General features: G+C 44.0%; 1 protein-coding gene across 2 annotated transcripts in view; it reads right to left on the bottom strand.

Moving 5' to 3' along the window:
* Positions 1 to 20,197, bottom strand: part of ACACA (acetyl-CoA carboxylase alpha) — a 231,332-nt gene that overhangs the window by 9,408 nt on the left and 201,727 nt on the right. For both annotated transcript variants that reach the window (XM_045525552.1, XM_045525551.1), the window contains 4 exons: positions 17,131 to 17,308; positions 14,812 to 14,924; positions 2,287 to 2,441; positions 1,455 to 1,625 (listed from right to left, as the gene is read on the bottom strand). In XM_045525552.1, coding sequence (XP_045381508.1) covers positions 1,455 to 1,625; positions 2,287 to 2,441; positions 14,812 to 14,924; positions 17,131 to 17,308 — 617 coding nt within the window. The remainder of the gene's footprint in view (positions 1 to 1,454; positions 1,626 to 2,286; positions 2,442 to 14,811; positions 14,925 to 17,130; positions 17,309 to 20,197) is intronic.

The following is a 20,197-nucleotide window of genomic DNA, read 5'->3' as shown; positions in this document are numbered from 1 at the left end:
AACTGGAGAACAACCTCTTATTTTACACTTGCGTGACTTTCAATGCCAACTTCCACTAGAAGCTGCCAGTAGCCACTGACAAAATTGTCTCACTCAATTATGATGCCACAGACTGACCTTAACCTGAACCAAGTGTCGGAGGAGACTGTGCTCCCCCACTGCACATCTGAAATATTTATCCAAAGCAGCTTTTCAGTCGAAAAGAAACAGGCAGACTTAACACAAAGGTGAATCTCAGAAGCGTCCCAATTCACTGGCTTGAAAACTGACAGCAAATCTTGGCGTTCCTCCCTGAGAACGATCTGGCGACACTTTCTAGGAAGAGGCCGGGGAGCCCCCCTTTATGGGCCAGGACCCTTCCCGCCATCAGCAGCCACCCGGCCCTCCATCAAAGTCGCCTAATGACGTTTTTGGTCACATAGCTCAGAAAGTTAGACAAATATATTTTGAACACATATTACCAATGCTCTGACAAAATGTATATATGATGTATCTGATTTAATCCATATTCTACTAATAAAGGTTCATTTTTCTTAATAAAAATAAATAGAAATAAAAGTTCCAATTTTTTCTTGCCACCCTCCCATGGCTTGCCTTGTGCAGTCCACTATTCCAGGGACAAACGCTGGTGCCCTGCTACGTCATCCTGGCCTCACACCTGCCCCAACCCTGAGGCAAGAGCACCGGGGACACCATCTTGGCAGGGTCACTGCTGCAAGTCATGTGCCCTCTCCCTAACACCTCCCTGAGAAGATGCTGGGTTTACAGTCCCCTTTCCCTGCATGCAAGGCGGACATTTCCTTCCAGCTCTATCTGAAATGAGACCTGTGGCTGTAGTTGTAGCACCTCCAGCCTACATCACTATCATGTCCTCCCAGGCTTCTGCTCCTGTCCCCTGCAGCTGCATCCTCCACACAGCCCCCGAGTGGTCTTTTTAAAATAGAAATCAGAACATGTCACCCTGCTGCTTAAAATACCTCAGTGACTTCCCATAGACCTTGACACAGCTTACACGGCCTTGCACGGTCAGGCCCCTGCCCCATCTTCTTACCTGGCTCCTAATCTCTGAGCCACCCTGAAACATCTGCAGGTGTTCCTCGGATGCACACTACTCTTGCTATCATGGCTTGGAACATGCTATTTCTTTTGCCTGGAACCTTCTTCCTACTCCCCAGCCCCCAATCCAACCTCTTCCTCTGGTTCATTCCTATTTGGTTTTTGAGTCTCTGCTGAGACATCACTTACTCCAGAAGCTTCCCAGACTCTCTCCCCACCTTCCCTAAGGGTGGGGCAAGCATCCTCTCTGTGCTCACTGACTAGTCTTTTCGCTGTGTTTGGCATCGGCCTCCCTGTCATATAACACAGTCTGTGGACTTTTAGACAACAAGCCTCACAACCCTTGGGTGTGGGTAAGGAGCGCACCACGAAGGCCTCTCTGTGGGTGCCCCACCTACCTTCACTGTTCCTTCCACTTCCACAAACCAGCGCCTTAACATGGCCTGGATCTGGCCATCAGTCAGCTCGGGGTTGGCATTGTGGATTTTCTTCTTGACCAGGTCCTCCAGCAACAGCCGCCTTAGCCGCCAGTAGAAGAAGGTACGGGATGTTTTCCAATCCAGGATGTCCTACGTGCAGAGAAGAATAAGCTTAGTCACCCCAGTCCTAATCTCTGCTCAGCATTCAGTTGGAGGGAACCCCACAGATGTACAAACCTACTCTCCAGGCAAGCCCTTCACAGACCCCAGCGCTAGCTGGCTGTGAGCTCCCAGCACCTCCACGTGTTCCCCAGGGCAGAACCACACACGTGCCCTGCCGCCTCCAGTGCTGTGCACAGCCATGGCCTGGCCCATGCTGAGCCCACACGTGGCTGAGACCCTCTGGGGAAGAGGCTGTGAGTTCCCGGATAACCAGAGAGGGAGGCACCGGTTTGGAGCAGATGGCTCAAACAACTGGCAGATCAAACATGAATTAGCTGCTGCTGAAACCTTGACCCTGTAGTTAGCTATAGTCTGACGACCACTGGGCACATGTGCCTCAGTTTCCCACCAGTAAAATGCAGCTTTTCCCATGGACCTGAGGAGTCCATGGAAACCTAAATACACATTGTTTTAGGATAAGTGATATAAGGGAAAAGTCTCAAAACAACTTGAAAATGGTTTGATCTGCATAAGCTGTTTTAATCTGGCCCCGACAGCCCCCCGGTTGTGAGCCTACGTGCATGACACACACACTCCTCACTCGCCCGCAGGTCTCTGACAAGGCGGAAGTGGCAGCCGTCATACTTACATTAATAGCACCCTTCTCCTGCAACCGGCCCGGTGTGTCGTGCAAGTCAGCAAACTGCACAGCTACCTGATGGTAAATGGGAATTAGGAATTCCTCCCGCTCCTTCAACTTGTTCTCCAGTTCCTTCCGCTCAGCTAGGCTTAGCTCTGGGGTGCCTGCAATTAGATAAATCTGCCCGTCACGATGTGTGGTGGGTGACCAGGAGTCCCTCTGCACAGAAGCAGCCATAGTCCCGGGAACCTCAACACCGCCCACCCCCGTGGCCTGGCGTCCATCATCCTCTCACTCTTTGCTACTCTTGCTGAGTAACAGGATTCTCCAAGATGCTAGGCCTGTCCTTCCCTTGCCACAGGGAGCCCATATGTCCTCTCTTCCCTGTGGAGGTCACAACTGTGAGAGTGGCAGTGACATCCCTTGTCCCCAGGCCTCTCTCTGAGCAGGTGCAAACTGCCGCCTAGAGGTATGTACCACCTTGCTGACTGCCAGCCAGGCTCCTCCCTCCCCAGGAGAGGCCAGGGCTGGCACGCTGACACCATGCCCATCCCTGCTGCCCAGCATGAGAGCAGCTGGACTGTTCCAAGCACGGGCTGTGGTGGGAGAGCTGTCCCTAAGCTCCGAGCACAAGCCAGCAGTTCTTGTTTCCCCAATTACCTGCCAAACTTGGTAAGAACCTGAATAGCTCCTAAAGCTGCAAGCTGCAGTACTTTATAGCTGCTAATCTCAGGTTTGGATACTCTTAACCTCAAATTAGTAGAAGCTAATCTAATTAGAGCCAGATCCGTGTGTCTTGTATCAGCTCAGTGGATTAGCCCCTAGTTTCCTGCCTTGACTGCTACTGCCAGAACCAACACCTGACCACAGAGACAAAGACATTCTAGTTCTTGGGATAAAACAAAAGGAAAAGGAAAAAACAGAAAGCAATCGACAAACCTCATTTGTATCAGTGCACTTATAAGCACAAGATACCCTCACTCAACAGATAGGAGACTCTGGGATTCCTTATAACAAGGAGGGACCTCCCCCCGGCCCCCACCCCCCAATCAATAGTGTCCCAGTAGAGGTGCTGCTATGTTGTGCTGTTCTTCCTAATTACTCTCAGAATGGGATCTGCAATCAATACTGAAAATTTAGCTGTCTGCCTAGCAAGGAGGAGTAAGTCTAGCTGAAGGAGCAATAATAGGTGACAGCCCCTGGTGTTGGGGACAACCTGAAGTGCTTTGTCACCAAAGCTGACAAATAAATACATGAGCACAGGTGATGGGATTCAGAAGAGGAAGGTCTATTTCAAGCATGCCTGTCTGGGAACAGGCCTTGTTTTTTATACCACTATGAATCATGTGCCATAAACAGCCTTGGGCTGTTGAGTGAGCCGTAAGTATTATACATAAACACATGTTAACAGAACAGGGATGTAACTGTAGTACCTAGTGTTTTTTTTTTTTTAATGAGTTTCTTTGGATGCCCTCTTTTTTTTTTTTTTTTAAGCCCATTGCTATTTTAAAATTGTGATGAAGGGTGCCAAAGACTGTCTTTTTTGTGGGCTCTCACGTGGAGGGCAATCGCTGATCTGCCATGTGAAGCCCCTGATGTCTCAGGAGCCTGTCTTCTAAAACGGGTAAATTGGCCAAGTGCCCTGGGTCCCATGCTGTGGGATGACATGAAGGCCCATTCGTCCTAGGGGGGATCTGCCTGGAGAACTGGTGGGAGGAGGGCTGGCTGGTGTCTTTTGAGATGAGCCCTTCTCAGTTAGAACACCCACGACAGGGAAGCAAAGGTTCCTTCTCCACTGCAAGGAACCCAGACTCCCTGGAGAAATGGCCAATTCCAGGGCTGGGGCAGGGAAAATGTAAGATGAGCCTGGGATATATTGTGACAAAAAACTAAGGAAGTACTCAAAAAATGATTGGGACATGTCAGAAGAAAGCAGGAGGCGGTTTGAAGGTGTTCCCACTGGCCAAATCTGGGACAAAATAAATAATGATATTTGTTATTTTTGTTATCAGAATGTTTAGGGAATAAGATAGTCTATGAGTCCATCCTGATACAATTAAACAAGGGGAAGGGGAACACACTCCCTTCCAGGAGAATAACAATTAGAAGGAATGATGGAATTAGAAAATCTATGTTTTACAATCATCATAGTAACTGATTCCGCCAAGAATCATCAATGGGTGCCAAAACTAGTGGGTGAAAGTTTGATGAGAAACAGGATAGTCACATAGTCTCAAATTACCTCCTTATAACTCCCTTATTAATTACAAAGGGGAAAATGGTAACTTTATATTGGATTAAGCTAGGGCTGAGGTCCCCAACCCCGAGGCCGGGACTGCACACTAGGAACCTGGCCGTACAGCAGCAGGTGAGCAGCAGGCAGGCGAGTGAGCCGCACCTGCTCCCTCCCACAGCCACTCCCCATCGCTCGCATCAGCGCCAAGCACCGCACCGTCCCCATCAGATCAGCAGCTGCATCAGACCCTCACAGGAGCGTGAACCCCACTGCAAACTGCGTGTGCGAGGGATCCAGGCTACATGCTCCACATGGGAATCCAACACCTGATCTGAGGTGGCGACGCACTCCCCCTAACCGCCCGTAGAATAACTGTCTTCCACGAAACCAGTCCTTGGATTGGGGACCACTGACCTAGGGAACACAACCTTAAACAGGTAATCAAAAGTAACATCACCAATAATAGGACAGACTGACATTGTATGTCTCCTGATATGATATCCTGAGAAGGACTGAACACCACTTCTGCAATCTTCCTGCCCAAAATGCAGCATCTGAATCCAACCGTGGGGAAATATAAGACAAACCTGAGCTGCGGAAATATGCTCCAACAGTGGCCTGCACTCTTCAAAAATGTTAAGATTGCGAAAGACAAAGAAAGGCTGAAGAATTACTCTAGATTAAAGGAGACTAAAATACTTGACCATGAGTTGCAATGTGTGGTCTGGGATTAGATCTCAGATCTAAAAACCAGGGAAAAAAGCTATAAAGACATTATTGGGACAACTGGTAAAATTTTAATATGAATCATGGATTAGACAGTGGTATTGTGTCAATGTTTATAGTTCTTGATTTTAATAAATGTATCCTGGTTATGTAAGAAAAAGTCTGTGTTCTTAGAAACACTCAATAAATATTTATGTATAAGCGAACATAGTATCTATAGATCACCCTCAAATGGTTCAAAGAAAATGTGTATGTGTGTGGAACGAGGGAGAGTGAGCACGCACATACACACTGGCATGCAAAAATGAGACGGCAATGGGATAAGATATTAACAATAGGTGAGTTGGGGAAAAAAGTATCAGAAGTTCTTTGTATTATTCTTATAACTATTCTGTGAAATTATATCAAATAAAAAGTTAAAAAAATTAGACAGGCTGGAAAAAAAGTTTTTCCTGGGTATCCAATGCACACAATCAATAATCAAAGCTACTGTTTACGGGACACTGGGCACCATTCATATAAAGTGCTTTATATCTGTTAACTCATTTAATTTTCACAACCACCTTGAGATTAGTGTTCATATTGTCCTCATATTACAGGTGAGGAAACTGAGCCACTGAGGAGGTCACAAAACTAGAAAGTGACAGAGCCAGGACCCAAATGCAGCAGTTTGGCTCCCAAAGCTTTTGGACACTATGTTAAGCTGTCTCTCATTTGCTTCCTTGGGGCAGAAGACAAGTGCTTCAGGAGTAGTATCCCTTTAAATTCAGAAAAGGCTAAGTGAGAATGACAGAATCCTGGCTGATAACACTGAAGTTCCACCTTAGTCCCATTCCATAACTAAGGCTAGGACAATGTCTCCAGTCATTCCCATTCTGTAGGTCAGATGTGATTTCCTAGGCAGAACTAAGATTTAGCTTCTCTTGTTACTGTGAGAGCAAGAACCAACACTACAGCAGCTGAAACCACAGCCCTCCTGGGGCAAAGGCATGGCAGGATCATGGACAGGGCTGAGCAGGGAGTTCTAGACCGCTACAACATTCTCCCTCTGAGTAAACCACCGACTTTGCACTTGAATGCACATACACATATACGTGAACCACATATAACACACCATTTGCTGAGCACTTACTGTGTGCCAGGCACTGTACTCAAATCTTTCAGGATCATGCAGCTCGGAAGTCACCACACACAGTTCACACCGGTGTCTGTTAACACTGCTGCCAAGTTGAGTATCTCAACGTTCCCGAGAGCTTTCCAAATCACTTCACATACGTTACTTCTAATCCTTATAACAACCCAACCTCACAGACAGGGTATGTATTTTACAAACAAGAAAACCAAGCTCTGAAATGTAAAGAGACTTCCCCAGTGGCATCTTGCTCTTAAGGAGCAAAGTTAGGATTTACCCTTTTTCTGCCTCTCTGCAAAGCCTGTGTTTTTCCATATTAATGGTACTGAGGGATGCCAAGCAGGTATCCTGGCAGTGGCCACGGAGAGTTTTGTTAGGGAGGAGTTAAGAGCAAGGCTCAGCATTGGCTGCAGAGGAGGGAGGGGCTATGCGCTGAGGAGGAGAGGATTCTGGAAACAAAGCTTTGGCTTTACCAAGTTGGAAGAACAGAGGAGGCTGACTTTTGGGCTAACAAAGGTCTTGCCCACTCAATCAAGCTATTCTAGAGCTGTGAAAGAATAACCAAATAAACACCTGTGATGCCCTGGCCCTCCTGAGACTACAAAGACCACGGGGCATTCCCACAAAAGCTGCCGTGTTCGATGCCTTCAGTAATGCCTCTGATCCCAGTTCAAGACCCACCTCAAAAAAGCATCAAAGCAAGGAAAAGACAGAAATAGAGAATATGTGTGTTTTTAAATGTACATGAGAAGGCCAAAGATTTGTGTCCTGTGTTTTAGGGAGGAAAAAAGGTTTTTAAAAATTTATTTCTAAATATAAAAGGCTGCTCTTAAGCTAGTTATACCCTTGTGTTGCACACCGAGGGCCCCTCTCTCCTTGTACAGCAAAGCAGCCAGCCCCGGTAATGATTTAGGGGAGATTAACAAATATGTCAATGTCTATTTTCTGCTTAATTTAAAAGCGGCGTCTATAAAGATTTTTGACTTCTGAACCCTGTTCTCCTGAAAGAAAGAAGGTAAGAATGAGGAGGGGGATAAAGAGTGATTATCCTATCATTGATCGTTTGTCAGGAGCATTTCTTATTCACTGGACTATTGTAAAAAGCTAAGCTCTCGATCAATCCTGTAAGCTCCCTGTACAATTAAATATCTTGAAATGGTTTTCTTTCTTTTCTAGCCAGATTGCAGGGCCTCAGGGTTTTTAGGAAAGCAAGGTGGTGTATACACGTGTGTGAGTGTGTTTAAGAATATGCTACAGAGAGAAAAGTCATTCTTTTCTGGAACCCTGTTTTAGGAAATGGCTGAAATGGGAGAAGAAATGTGGGTTGCTCCCATCCCTCTCTACCCAAAATAAAAAGTTCCCAGGAAATCCTAAAAATGCAACCTTATAAATAAAACATTTTAATGTAAAGAGTTTAATATAGAAGAGGTAGCACTAGTCTGATCAAAGAAGAGCTAACACTGAGATGTCACTACGTGCCAGTACTGTTTAAGTGCTTTTCATCTCATTTGTTTTTTTGTTTTGTTTTGTTTTTTGGAGACAGGGTCTTGCTCTGTCACCTGGGCTAAAGTGCAGTGGTGTCATCATAGCTCACTGCAACCTCAAGCTCCTGGGCTCAAGTGATCCTCCTGCCTCAGCTTCTGGGGTAGCTGGGACTACAGGTGAGCACCACCACAGCCGGCTGATTTTTCTGTTTTTAGTAGAGGTGGGGTCTCACTCTCACTCAGGCTGGCCTCGAATTCCTGGCCTCAAGCAATCTCCCACCTGTGCCTCCCAAAGCGCTGGGATTATAGGCATATAAACCACTGCATCCAGACTTCATTTAATTTAATCCATGCAACAGCCCTAAAAGATCACTATCTTACGGATGAGGCAACTGAGGCACAAAAATGTTAAGTAACTTGTCCAAGGCCACAAGCTAGGAAATGTGGAGCTGCCATGTGGCCTTCTGGATCCTTGAGTGTGGCCTTTTGACTGAATCCAAATTTTACAGAACAAATCTGTAAGGTTTGGATTCAGTCGAGGGGCCGCACTTAGGGATCTGGAGGGCCACATGTGGCCTTGAGGCCGCAGGTTCCCCACCCCTGGCTGGTTTAAGACCTCATGCTCCTTAAACAAAACAATTTAAATTGACCCATGGGTACCCACAGCACAGTGGCTTATCAGGTGTTCCCTGGAGCTAGGATACATTCAAAAGTCACATCTCTCCTCCCTGGGGTCAAAGCTGAAGAGAAACTCCCAGTGGAAACAGCTGGTTTCTGCAGCAGGTGTTTTTCTCCCAGCCCTGACGCTGAAGGAGGGCAGGAGGCGGCCAGCCCTAGGCTGTGTGTGAACAGACCACATCCCAGAAACAGGATTTGGGGGAGGTGAGACCTTCAAAAGGTGAGCAGGTGGACTAAAAATCCTCTGCTCAGCCAAGAGCACTAGGTGACCTTACAAAAATCTCTTACCTTTTCTCAGCTCAGTTTCTTGTTTATGTAACAATAATCTTAATCTGGCAAATAGGAAGAACGTTTTATAAAAGAATATGATATTAGAGTGTTTTTTAAAACATTCTTAACTTTTTAAAAAGTTATACTAAGAAGCCTATGTACATTTAAACCCACTTTTAACTTTTATGGGCCCATCTTCCTTTTCTTAAGAAAGCAATTTGCTTTGATTGGTTCGCTACTTATGGTGCTAGATATAAGAACTAGACCACCCTCCCCAAAGCTCCTGAAGATCTCAGATATTAAAACATACACCCATACCTCAACCTTGAGACTGAAAAATCAGCATAAAAAAGACTGGAATCTTATTAAGATTCAGAAGTAGCTGTTTAAAAGATCTATGTAATCACATTTTCTATGTAGAAAGAAATTTCTCTATAAAGATAGTAAGATAGGGTGAAAAAAAAAATTCTGCAGAACTATTTCTATATCCATAACAGGTGTGCCTTTCTTTACACAAAAGCATTCTTAAAAAACTGTGTAAATCAGATCCTGTTTTAAATGCCTTAAGGGAGCTATTTTATATGGAACCCTGCAGTGAATCCTTTGGTAAAGCAAATAATCCTTTTGTAATGGGAATAATTTCTCCCAATGTATCTAGTTTTTTTAAAATCCCATTTTCATATATCTGCTTTCCTTCAAAAGGGGCCATACCTATCTAAGTACAAGTGCATTTGCATATTGATTTTAACAGCAATCCTCTCAGGGGATGTTTAACCCTAGAGTTCCTTGCAATAGTGTTAGGGCTCTGCTATTCATATTTTTAAAAATCATTATTGTAAACCCAGAAATTTCCAAATAGGAATAAAAAAATATAGTACTCCCCCTTCAGCCCTGTCCCTGTGCTCCCACACAAATATATCCATAAAAAAGAGTCATGAAACAGCATAGAATTCTTTAACTTCTGATAGAGAGATGGCTCTGTAGTCTGTATTTTCCTTTCCTAATTTACTCCCCCTAAGTCTGGCAGGTCAGGATACAGGGACCTGGGTTAGCTGGGACCAAGGGGGGAAGAGGGTGTCTCGGACATACTCTGATGACAGCTTTTTCTTGGGATTACTCTAACAAAATGCCTGACAGGTGCCTCTAGTCTAACAGAACTATTAATCACTGCTTCCTCAGAGGAGACAAGTCCAGGTGCTTCTATAAATACAATCAGATTAGTGCATGAGACTAAAATGACCCCTTCTCCTTCCCAGAAAATGTTGTCACTATTGCACTAAGTTGCATCAAGCCGAATGGCTTCTGAATCAACGTGGGGAGGTTGGTTTTCAGCTGCTGCTAACTTAAGGGAGAAGGCACAATCCCACATCTACTTTCATGATAGAAAACCTTATGTTGTTTCTCGTCAGCCTCCTCACCACAGAGGACACAGTGGCCACAGTGCCAGTGAGGACACTCCATGTACCACAAGTGACAGGGTGAGAGGCCACTTTCTAGGCATGGGTATTTGGACTTCTTTCTTTCCCACTCTCAACTTTCCAGGCAAGGACACCACTTTCTGCCTCAAACAAGCAACTCTGGCTCTTTTTGGCCTCCATCATCTTGAAGATGGACACAGGAGATGGAAAAACACACACAGCTCAGATACTTTGATCACTTCTGCCAGAAAAGCAGCTTAACACCCTCGAATCCCTTAACCCAAGGAAGAGTCCTTTTCCTGTCACCCTGGCTGACAAGGAGGTGGCTTGGGAGGAAGGCATTCCTGAAGATTTTTACAAATGAATATATCTTCCCCTGCCATAATACTCCATCTGCACCCGGGGCACCTCGGGCCAGAAGGCTTGTCAGTGCTGGGCAGGCCTAGAGGGGCCAGGCGAGGGCCAGCAGCAGTGCCCAGGCTGTCAGGACACTCTCCGTGCGGGCACAGCCGACGTGCTGCGTGGCAGGCTGCCTGGCTGTCTGGAAACTGAGAAAAGGTTCCCCTAAGTGGCTCCTTTGCCCAGGTGCCCGTTGTATTGAGAGACGGCCAGTGGGGGACTCACGATTGCTTCACACTTGGGCTGGACAGTTCTCTCTCCATCTAAATTGATTTGTTAATTCTTTGTGAACACACGAGAAGGGTAAGGATCCAGGAGAGGACCTCAGGTCACAGCACTCAAGAGGCCAGGCTAGAAAGGCTGTCCCGCTCCATGGCCACTCTCCCTGCTGCTGGCTCTGTGAGGCAGTAGGAGGATGTCAGAGGGACATAAAAAGGCCTGGGAGGGCTGTGGCTCTATTTCCAGAGGAGGAATTTAATTTCCTTACAGCAACCAAAGTTATAGGATGTAATTCTCCCCTCAATGACTCTACCAAGCCAGGGTTCTGAGAATCCAGGGTCAGAACCAGTTCAGCAATGCAAGACTCTGGTATCTGGGCTTCATTCACTTTTCATTCTAATTCTAATGTAATTCTTCCCTTTACCTCTGTCAAGAATCAATGTATACACCATTTTCATACTTTCTGTTATAATCACAGACCTGCAAACTAGTAATTCAGGATGACAGGAAAAGGTAATTCACCACCTTCCTACCCCAGCTAACCATATAGAATGACAAAAGGTCACTTTTTTTTTTTTTTTTTTTTTTTTTTTTTTTGAGACAGAGTCTCACTTTGTTGCCCGGGCTAGAGTGAGTGCCGTGGCATCAGCCTAGCTCACAGCAACCTCAGACTCCTGGGCTTAAGCGATCCTACTGCCTCAGCCTCCCGAGTAGCTGGGACTACAGGCATGAGCCACCATGCCCGGCTAATTTTTTTGTATATATATTTTTAGTTGGCCAGATAATTTCTTTCTATTTTTAGTAGAGACGGGGTCTCACTCTTGCTCAGGCTGGTCTCGAACTCCTGACCTCGAGCGATCCACCCGCCTCGGCCTCCCAGAGCTAGGATTACAGGCGTGAGCCACCGCGCCCGGCCAAAAGGTCACTTTTTAAAAATAAAAATTCCAGAAGAGATGGAATTAGCTGTTCAGAAATTAAGTATTACTCATTATCCTGAGAGAATAAATGGTAATTATGTTTTTGAACGCAGTCAGTCAGTTGCGTGCTGGTTTGTCTAGGTGATCTGTGAGTGCACTCCCCAGCTCAGACGCCGATTTGGGAAGAGATTGGGAACACAAGATAACATCCACTCCTACAGGCTTTCTCCTGAATCAGATTTTCTCAGTGGAATTGGCTTTAGATTACAGAGGGAAAGAATCCTTGTTTAATTTAGACCAGGTTCAGTATTCAGTTGAAGAAATCCTGAGAAAAGTAGAATGTAGGGAATGAGAATTCCATTTTGGGCTGACGTACACTTATTTATTTATTTTTATCTTGGATGATTCATTTAACCCTTCTTTTTTCCTTCAATTTCCTAATCTGGAAAATGAGGTCATTTTCACTGACTTTGTGAAAAAGGATTTTGGCAGTCTTTGATTCTAGGCATTGTGAAAGGAGCCAGAATCACTGCAAACCCGAAAGGCACGGGGTTCATAGTATGTCCCATTATATCCAGGCTGATCTGTTGTGTCACACATATGTCTGGGTATGTATGATCTCCCTGAAAGACTGCAAATGCCTGATAGGTTTCTCCTGTATTTTTTTCCGTATTTCCAAATGTGGGCCTGAGCCACAGAGAATGCTTGGTAGCAAACATGGCCACCTGCTTTTTCTAATGATTCAGACTGAAAAGAAAAGATGTAAACTTCTGTTTGAAAAATGCTTTGTAGATTCAAAGTAAATGCACATTCATCTGATCCTCATATTAGCTAAGTGGGAGTATTACCTCTACTTTATAGATGAACTGATGATTGGAGAAATTAAACAATTTACCTGCAAGCAATGTATCTAAGACTTGTACATAGTTATTTTTATTTCAAATCCACTGTTCATGTTCCCAAGCTGCCCTGGGCCAGAGCCTGCTTCACATTTAGCAGACTAAGGGTTCTTTCTTGAGTGCCATTTTGGTCAAGGTTAAATAAATATGGTTTTCTTCAATGCAGATAGGAAATTGATAATGAGATGATTTGTAACAAATGATTAAACGACCATCACTTGGGAATCTCCTCCCTCTCCCCTTCATGTGCTTCAAAAGTTAAAAGGTGCTGGGTGAAGGTAGGAGCGATATCACTTTCCTTGAAGAGAAGGAAGCTTCGGCCCCACACCCCTCATCGTCCAGTCGTTCTGCAAACACAGAGAGGATCCTTCTTCCTACCACCCAGTTACTCTGAAGGGATGATAACAGCCATTGGGGGGTTAAAAAGAGGCAGTGAACCCCCAGTTAATGAGTAGGAATTCAGCAGGCAGTGTAAGATAAATGGAGCTCTCTCTGCTTCTGCTAGAGTCAGCATGAACTGCGGCCCTGCGGCTTGTTTGTGGCAAATGGAGTGCGCGAAATATCAAAGGGCAGTGATCCAGAAGAAGACCGACTTTGACAAATTTTAAATTGGCCAGAAAGAAAACCAGCAAAAAAAAAAAGAAAAGAAAGAAAGAAAGAAAAAGAAGAAAGAAAGGAAAAAAAATAAAGAAAGGAAAAAAAAGGAAATTATGCAATTCACTGTGTTCTGCAATTGCAGTGTTGCTGCCTCTGTGCGAAATTAGTGGTAAAAACAGCAGCAACAATCGCTGGATGCTGGGAGCAATTATGAGCCATCTAAGTGAGATGCTTATCAGTGGCTGAAGCTTTTAGAGCTCTCTCTATGTACAGTTGTAAGTAACTTGCTCTTGAGCTGCAGTTACTTTAATTAAAGTGTATGAGGTTGGTCAGAAGTAATTATCCTGTTTGGAAAAGAAAGAGAAAAAAAACACTTCAACAATACTGGGTGACAATAGATTTTAGAAACAACTTTGCCAATTTCTCGTATGTGTGCATTTCCCGTAAAAGGATCAGGCTGTGGTGGGTTAGTTATCGGTGGCTGCTACCCAATGGCAAACAATGGGACACAAACAGGGTTTACTGCGACCCAAGTCACTGTGTTTGGCAAGCAACCTGGCTCAGGGCTCCAAACGCCTGAATGTACAGTCTCCACACTGCAGGCAAACACACAGAAGTTTTTTTTTGTCTCTAGATGTTGAGGATATAGAATCCACAAATGGTACTTTATTAATTAAATTACCATTTGGAACATAAAAAAGAGAGCATTTCTCTTTTTTACTCCTTCCATTCATTGAGTATCACTACCTTTTAAAGATAGTCTCTTTGTTCCTTTAGAAAAACAAAAGCAAAACCAACCAACCAGCAAAAGAACCTCAAGCAATTATCTTTACCAACATAGCAAGGGACTCAATGGGAGACCTGGGCAGAAAATCAGTGTTTTAAAAGAATCTGAAACTCATTCAGACTCTGCACTCAACACAGGACTCCCATGGTTTAGTCCTATGTTCAAATCATGAGTGCTTTCCAAAAGCTCTGAAAACAAATGAGCAACAGAGTAATGGCTGGAAGCATCAAGCGCGAATGCTCCCAGGCCTACTGCTGCCACAGCCACTGTTTGGAAGCACATGGTGCGCAATCTTTACTTCCATTTCTCTGGCTCAGGATGACCCAGAACACTGCCTGGGTAGGGACTCCTGCTTTTCTGTCCCAGGACACTGACTCTCACATCCCTTAGAAATGAGGCAGGCTGCCTAAAGACACAAGCAGAAACAGGATATATTTAAGTCCAGCATATTCTCTGCCTGATTAGCCTGCCCCCCAACAGCAACTCCAGCTAATCATTCCCTATAAGGACATCTAAAAAGATGGACTCTTTGTACTACAAGGAAATATCAGGAAAAAAGTCAGGTGACTTTTGATTTTTTTAGGGCCCACTTTCTCTCCTATTACACACACTATTTCATTCTACCAGGGTTCTTACCATATAGAGGACAGTAAATAAAGATTATCATGAATTTGATCAAATGCTTCAGTGCCTCCTCCCTTGGCCTATGAATGCACTCATTACAAATCAGCTGAATGGCTCATTGATTTGCCAGGAGGACAAGCAGACATACCCAATCGCTCAGCCAAGTGGATGTACACTGGGTCCACCCGACGCATGGTTTTCACTAGATCCTTTCTGCGGAATTTGATTTCTACTGTCCCTTCTGGCTCCAGAACTGATGCCCTGGATCAGAAAGAAAGAAAACAAAATTAAAAAAAAACAGAAATAGAGGCTCTTTAAAGGAAGGAGACAACAGAATGAGGCCAGTTACAATTTGTAGACCAGGAAATAGCTTCATTATGGTTTTGCCCACCCATGGTTCATAGAAGTCACCTCAGGGAGAAAAGCAGGCACCAGAGAGTGTCTAAGTGAGGTATGAGAAAGGCCTTGCAAAAAGCAATTAAAATAATTCTCATTACCACACCAGTCGACTTCCATCTCAAAGGGAGAAGAATACAGATTCCACCACCTATAGCTGATAAGGGTAACAGGAATCACATTATTTTCCAGGAAAAAAAAAAAAAGAAAGATACTGTAGGCACAGTGTTAGGGGAACTCAGGCTGTATAATGAGGGGTCAATGCTGATCGTCTATACCACAGCTATCAGCCTGTGGGTAGGACTCTGACCAGATATACTAGCCCAGGCCAAGTAGGAGGTAAAACATTCTGCCCACTGCTATGGAAATGAGCAAAGTGAAAGGTCTCCAGGTTATTTCGAGTGTGTACTAATGATGTTTTAGCACCAGAAACTTTGCCCTAAACACGTTTGTTTGTTTGTTTTGGTTTTTTTTTTTTGAGACAGAGTCTCGCTCTGTTGCTCTGGCTAGAGTGCCGTGGCGTCAGCCTAGCTCACAGCAACCTCAAACTCCTGGGCTTAAGCAATCCTTCTGCCTCAGCCTCCCGAGTAGCTGGGACTATAGGTGTGTGCCACCACGCCTGGCTAATTTTTTTCTATATATATTTTTAGCTGTCCAAATCATTTCTTTCTATTTTTAGTAGAGACGGGGGTCTTGCTCTTGCTCAGGCTGGTCTCGAACTCCTGACCTTGAGGGATCCTCCCGCCTCAGCCTCCCAGAGTGCTAGGATTACAGGTGTGAGCCACCGCGCCCGGCCTAAACATGTAAAAAAAAATTTTTTTTTCTTTTAAAAAAAATTATAGCGAATATTTACTATGTACATGGCACTGTTCTGAGTGCTTACATATAAATCCTCACAACAACCTTACACCCAGTCTACATCTACTATGAGGTAAGGTACTATTATCCCCATTTTACAGATGAGAAAACTAAGGCACAGGAAGTTAAGAGACTTGTCTACATGTAGCAAGTAGCAAAGGTGGATTTGAAACCAGACAGTTTGATTCCAATGTCTGAAGAGGAATTGTCTCTGATCTGATATCAGATCCAGGGCCAGCTTAGGACTTAAACCCCTTAGTATAGAATTCTAGCCTAGTGATTTGACAGTAAAGCTACCACACTCTCCTAAGCATCTTTTTTTATTGTTGTTGTTGAGACAGAGTCTCACTCTGTAACCCTGGGTAGAGTGCAGTGGCATCATCATACTGCAGCCTCCAACTCCTGGGCTCAACTGATCCTCTTGCCTCAGCCTCCTGAGTAGCTGGGACTACGGGTGTGTACCACAATGCCCAGCTTGTTTTTTGTTTTCCTTTTTGGTAGAGACGGGGTCTCACTCTTGCTCAGGCTGGTTTTGAACTCCTGAGCCCAAGCAATCCTCCTGCCTCGGCCTCCCAGAGTGCTAGGATTACAGGTGTGAGCCACCGTGCCTGGCCTCCTAAGCAGCTTTTGAAGTAGAAGGCAGAATTTTGAGGGGAAAAAGAGAAGCAAGTGTTCCAACAAAATGACTGGACATGAGAATGCAATGCAGGTGCTGTGGTGCACCTCAGTGACCAGGCAGTTCATTCCATCGACAAGGAGAAGCAGCCCACAGCCCAGGGAGAGTAAGGACTACGCCAGGTTTCTTGCTAGTCAGTGGCAGAGCTGGGTTAAAACCTTGGACCTTCAGACTGACAATTCAGTCTTTCCACTCCAACTCACTTTAAGCTCCCTCTGACACACACCTAAGAAAGAAATAGTGAACAGGCATATCTGAACAACAAATAGGAGGAGAGAGTCTCTCTCAATTTAGAGGTGTCTGGAAGAGATGACTTCATGGTAAAAGAATCTGGGATGGGGGTTTACACTGAGAAAGCCTGACTCTAGCCTGGTTTCCTTCTCATGCAAGCAGATACTGTTTAGCAAGCTTATTCTTCTGACCTTGGAGTCCTCTGGGAATAAAATAAAGTTCTCTTGGTTATAATGTTCTCCAAGAGGAAGCCAACAGCTGGAAGGTCCCTAAAGGCAGTGAATGAATACACAGAAGGCACGCTACCTGCTTTCTCGGTCAGCGTACATCTCCATGTGCCGCGGGTTGATGCTGGAGTCAATCACAACCCAAGAGCCACCCCGTAGCTCGGCCTGGGGAGGGATGAAAACCATCACAGGCTGGGAGCACTCCCGCAAGCTGTCCACAATGTAAGCACCAAACTTCAGCACTTGGTCATACATATCTACAGAGAATGAGACAAGTTAGAAAACATAAAACCTATCCTCCCCAAAGCCGTGCTTCCAAACATTGTTCACATCATGGCACATGTAGCACCTGTATGGTACACTATGCCTCCATGAGGAGGCTGCTCATGGCCAGGGTCCTGCCTGGCCACCCTGAAGACTAAAGGGATTGGAATCTCCACCTGTATCCCACTCAGGATGCCAGAGGATCTTCAAAAGCACAAGACAGCAACAGAGAAATGCACTTTCACAAGATATAGAGTATAAGCCTTCCGGATTGCATTTCCATTTTACATCCTTCCTGAACTTCTGTACTTGGGTTTCACCACATTAATTCACACTTGCTCTATAAACACTGAGTATTTTTCATGTCAATATGTGATCTCTCCCACTACATTAAGTTTCTTGAAGGAAGGACCTATTCTAGTTCTTTTCAATTCCTGTCATACTTAGCATAGGATGAGCTCTTAGAATGTACAGCTAATGGAAATGGATCCTTCAAAAATTTTATCTTCAAAAACTATCTTTCATCTTTGTATCCCCATTGTCCTGCCCAGTGCCTGAACATAGTTGATGCTCAATAAATAATTGCCAAATGAATGAATGAATGAATGAGCATATACACACTTTGGAAAGAATATAATGAGAAAGAAAAAAATTAATTCTCTAACAGTTGCATTTTTATAGGGTATAATGAGAGATAATTTTACAAAATAAAGGAAATATCATACAAATTCATTCATTGTAATCCCCTCAAGGCCAGGAGCAGCCTGAAGAAAAGAACCCTGGTGCATAAATAAGGTGAGTCCTTGGAAAGCTGGATCAGTTATTTATTTCCCAAGTTTTTATGGACTTTTTCCTATTTCCCAGCTCACTGAAGTTTAAACATTGCTAAAGTTTTAGGTTTATGAGTCCAGATGTTTAATGAGTACTTCAGTGGAGCCACAATGGATCCTTTCTAAACACCAGATAACAGGTTCAACTGAGTTCAAACTTTCTTATCAAAGAGAGGATCTCAATTTGGAATAAATCAATTCTGGAAATCCATGGCAAAGGAGCATTTTTCAGGAAGTTAAGAGCAAACCAAATAGAAATTGCTTTCATTGTGGTTACTGGCAAATTAAACTGCCACCTTCTACAAAGTAAAAATGGCTCTCTATACAAACCATCAGTGAGCGCAGTTCACGGCAAAGCACAGGCTCCATTGCCCCAACCTAGCTTGTCTGTGAAGACTTCGACATTCCAAGTTGCCCCAGGAAACACTCCCTACTCTGTGTGGAATGTGTCTGGTTATACGCTCTGTATATATGATCAGAGCGAAGACATTTATTCCTTTGGGAGGAAAGCAAAGACCAAAAAAATTTACTGCTAATTACACAACTGCTGTATGAAGAGCAGAGAATAAAGGACTTTAAGCGCTTTACGCTAATTCTGTGGTTATGAAAATAATTGCTCAGTTCAAATTATTTTAACTAAATTAATTCTTTAGTGGATATTTCAACCAGTGCTACATAATAAAATAATTGTGTAATTAGCAGTACATTTTTCAGTGCTGCCAAGAGTACAGTCTCAGAACAAGTAACAGAAAGGAGTGGCCCTCAATGGTATCATGCATCGAGAAGAAATGGAAGGCATAGATAAAAGGAGAAAATAAAACAATAAAAGACAGCACAAAAAGTCATTTTACCTGAAAAAGAAAAAAATAAGGTAGAGGTAAGTGAAGACAAAGTTTCCAGCCTTTTTACTCACTTCTTTTTGTTAAAGGCATACCTACATCAAAATCTCTCTTTGTGCTATTTATGATTAACAGATCCAGCTGCCAAAAAGAAGGGGAGAGACTTTATTTATAATGTATTTTCATCCATTTAATTTTAAAAAGCCCTTGATTTCATGGTATATGCAAATAGCTTGGAATGAAGATGAGTGTGTGCATTTTTTACTTTTGTGAAATAGGCTTTGGTTCCTCTTTTTCATCATCATGGCTAGCTGTGTACCAGAGAATGTGATTACATATACACACACATATAAATCATTCAATCATCAGAGCATCATCTTATTCATATATCCAAGTTACAGGTGAGTAAACTGAGGCTTAAATAAGAGTACATAGCAGAGATAAGACTCAAATCCAGATCTTTTTGGCTCTAACATCCAACTTCTGTGATCTCATTTTTAACTCATCGTTCTTGTTGCTAGGAAAGAGAGCATAAGGCTGAGGTAATCTGCTTTCCACCATCTAATATAATAGCTGAGTAAAATAAAAACCAGAAAAGAGACTTAAATAAAGGATTGCATATTATTAAATATTGCCTGGATTTCCTCTATGTTCAGAAATGTCAGAAATTGTACTGATGACACTACTAGCCTATGTGGTTGCCAAATGTCTTTAGGCCCCAAGACTGTGAGAAGAAAGGGGGCGCCTCAGGCTTCATTAAAGGTGACATGATTCGGACCAAAATAATGCATCCATTTAACCTGGAACACCAGCAGACCCACAACCCAAACATCAAAACACCCAAAAAGTGGTCTATTAAAATATAAGTGAACATACAAATAAACTCTGCCCTCAACATGCTCATACTGAATTGCAGCTGCCCCAAACCACATATTTTAAAAGGCAGGTTGAGATACTTGGCAACAATCTGACACACAATTGTCTGAAATCCCTTCATATTTAAGAGATGGAGCAAAAGCACAGCCAAGAACAGCAGGGGAGGAGGGATCCCCAAGGGTTTAGGCTAGAGATCAGTCTAGGGAATTTTAAAGCTCTGCATATGCTGACTGTCAATTCTCAGGCCCTGAGAAATGCAACTGGGAATGGAAAATACTGATAGGTTCTTCACTGGAGAGGCGGGAGCTCGGAGTTTTCTAGCATTCTGGGCAAAGCA

Source organism: Lemur catta, chromosome 15, assembly GCF_020740605.2.
Source record: "Lemur catta isolate mLemCat1 chromosome 15, mLemCat1.pri, whole genome shotgun sequence".
In the NCBI taxonomy this organism is placed as follows: Eukaryota; Metazoa; Chordata; class Mammalia; order Primates; family Lemuridae; genus Lemur; species Lemur catta.
This window is presented reverse-complemented; position numbering and strand designations above follow the sequence as displayed.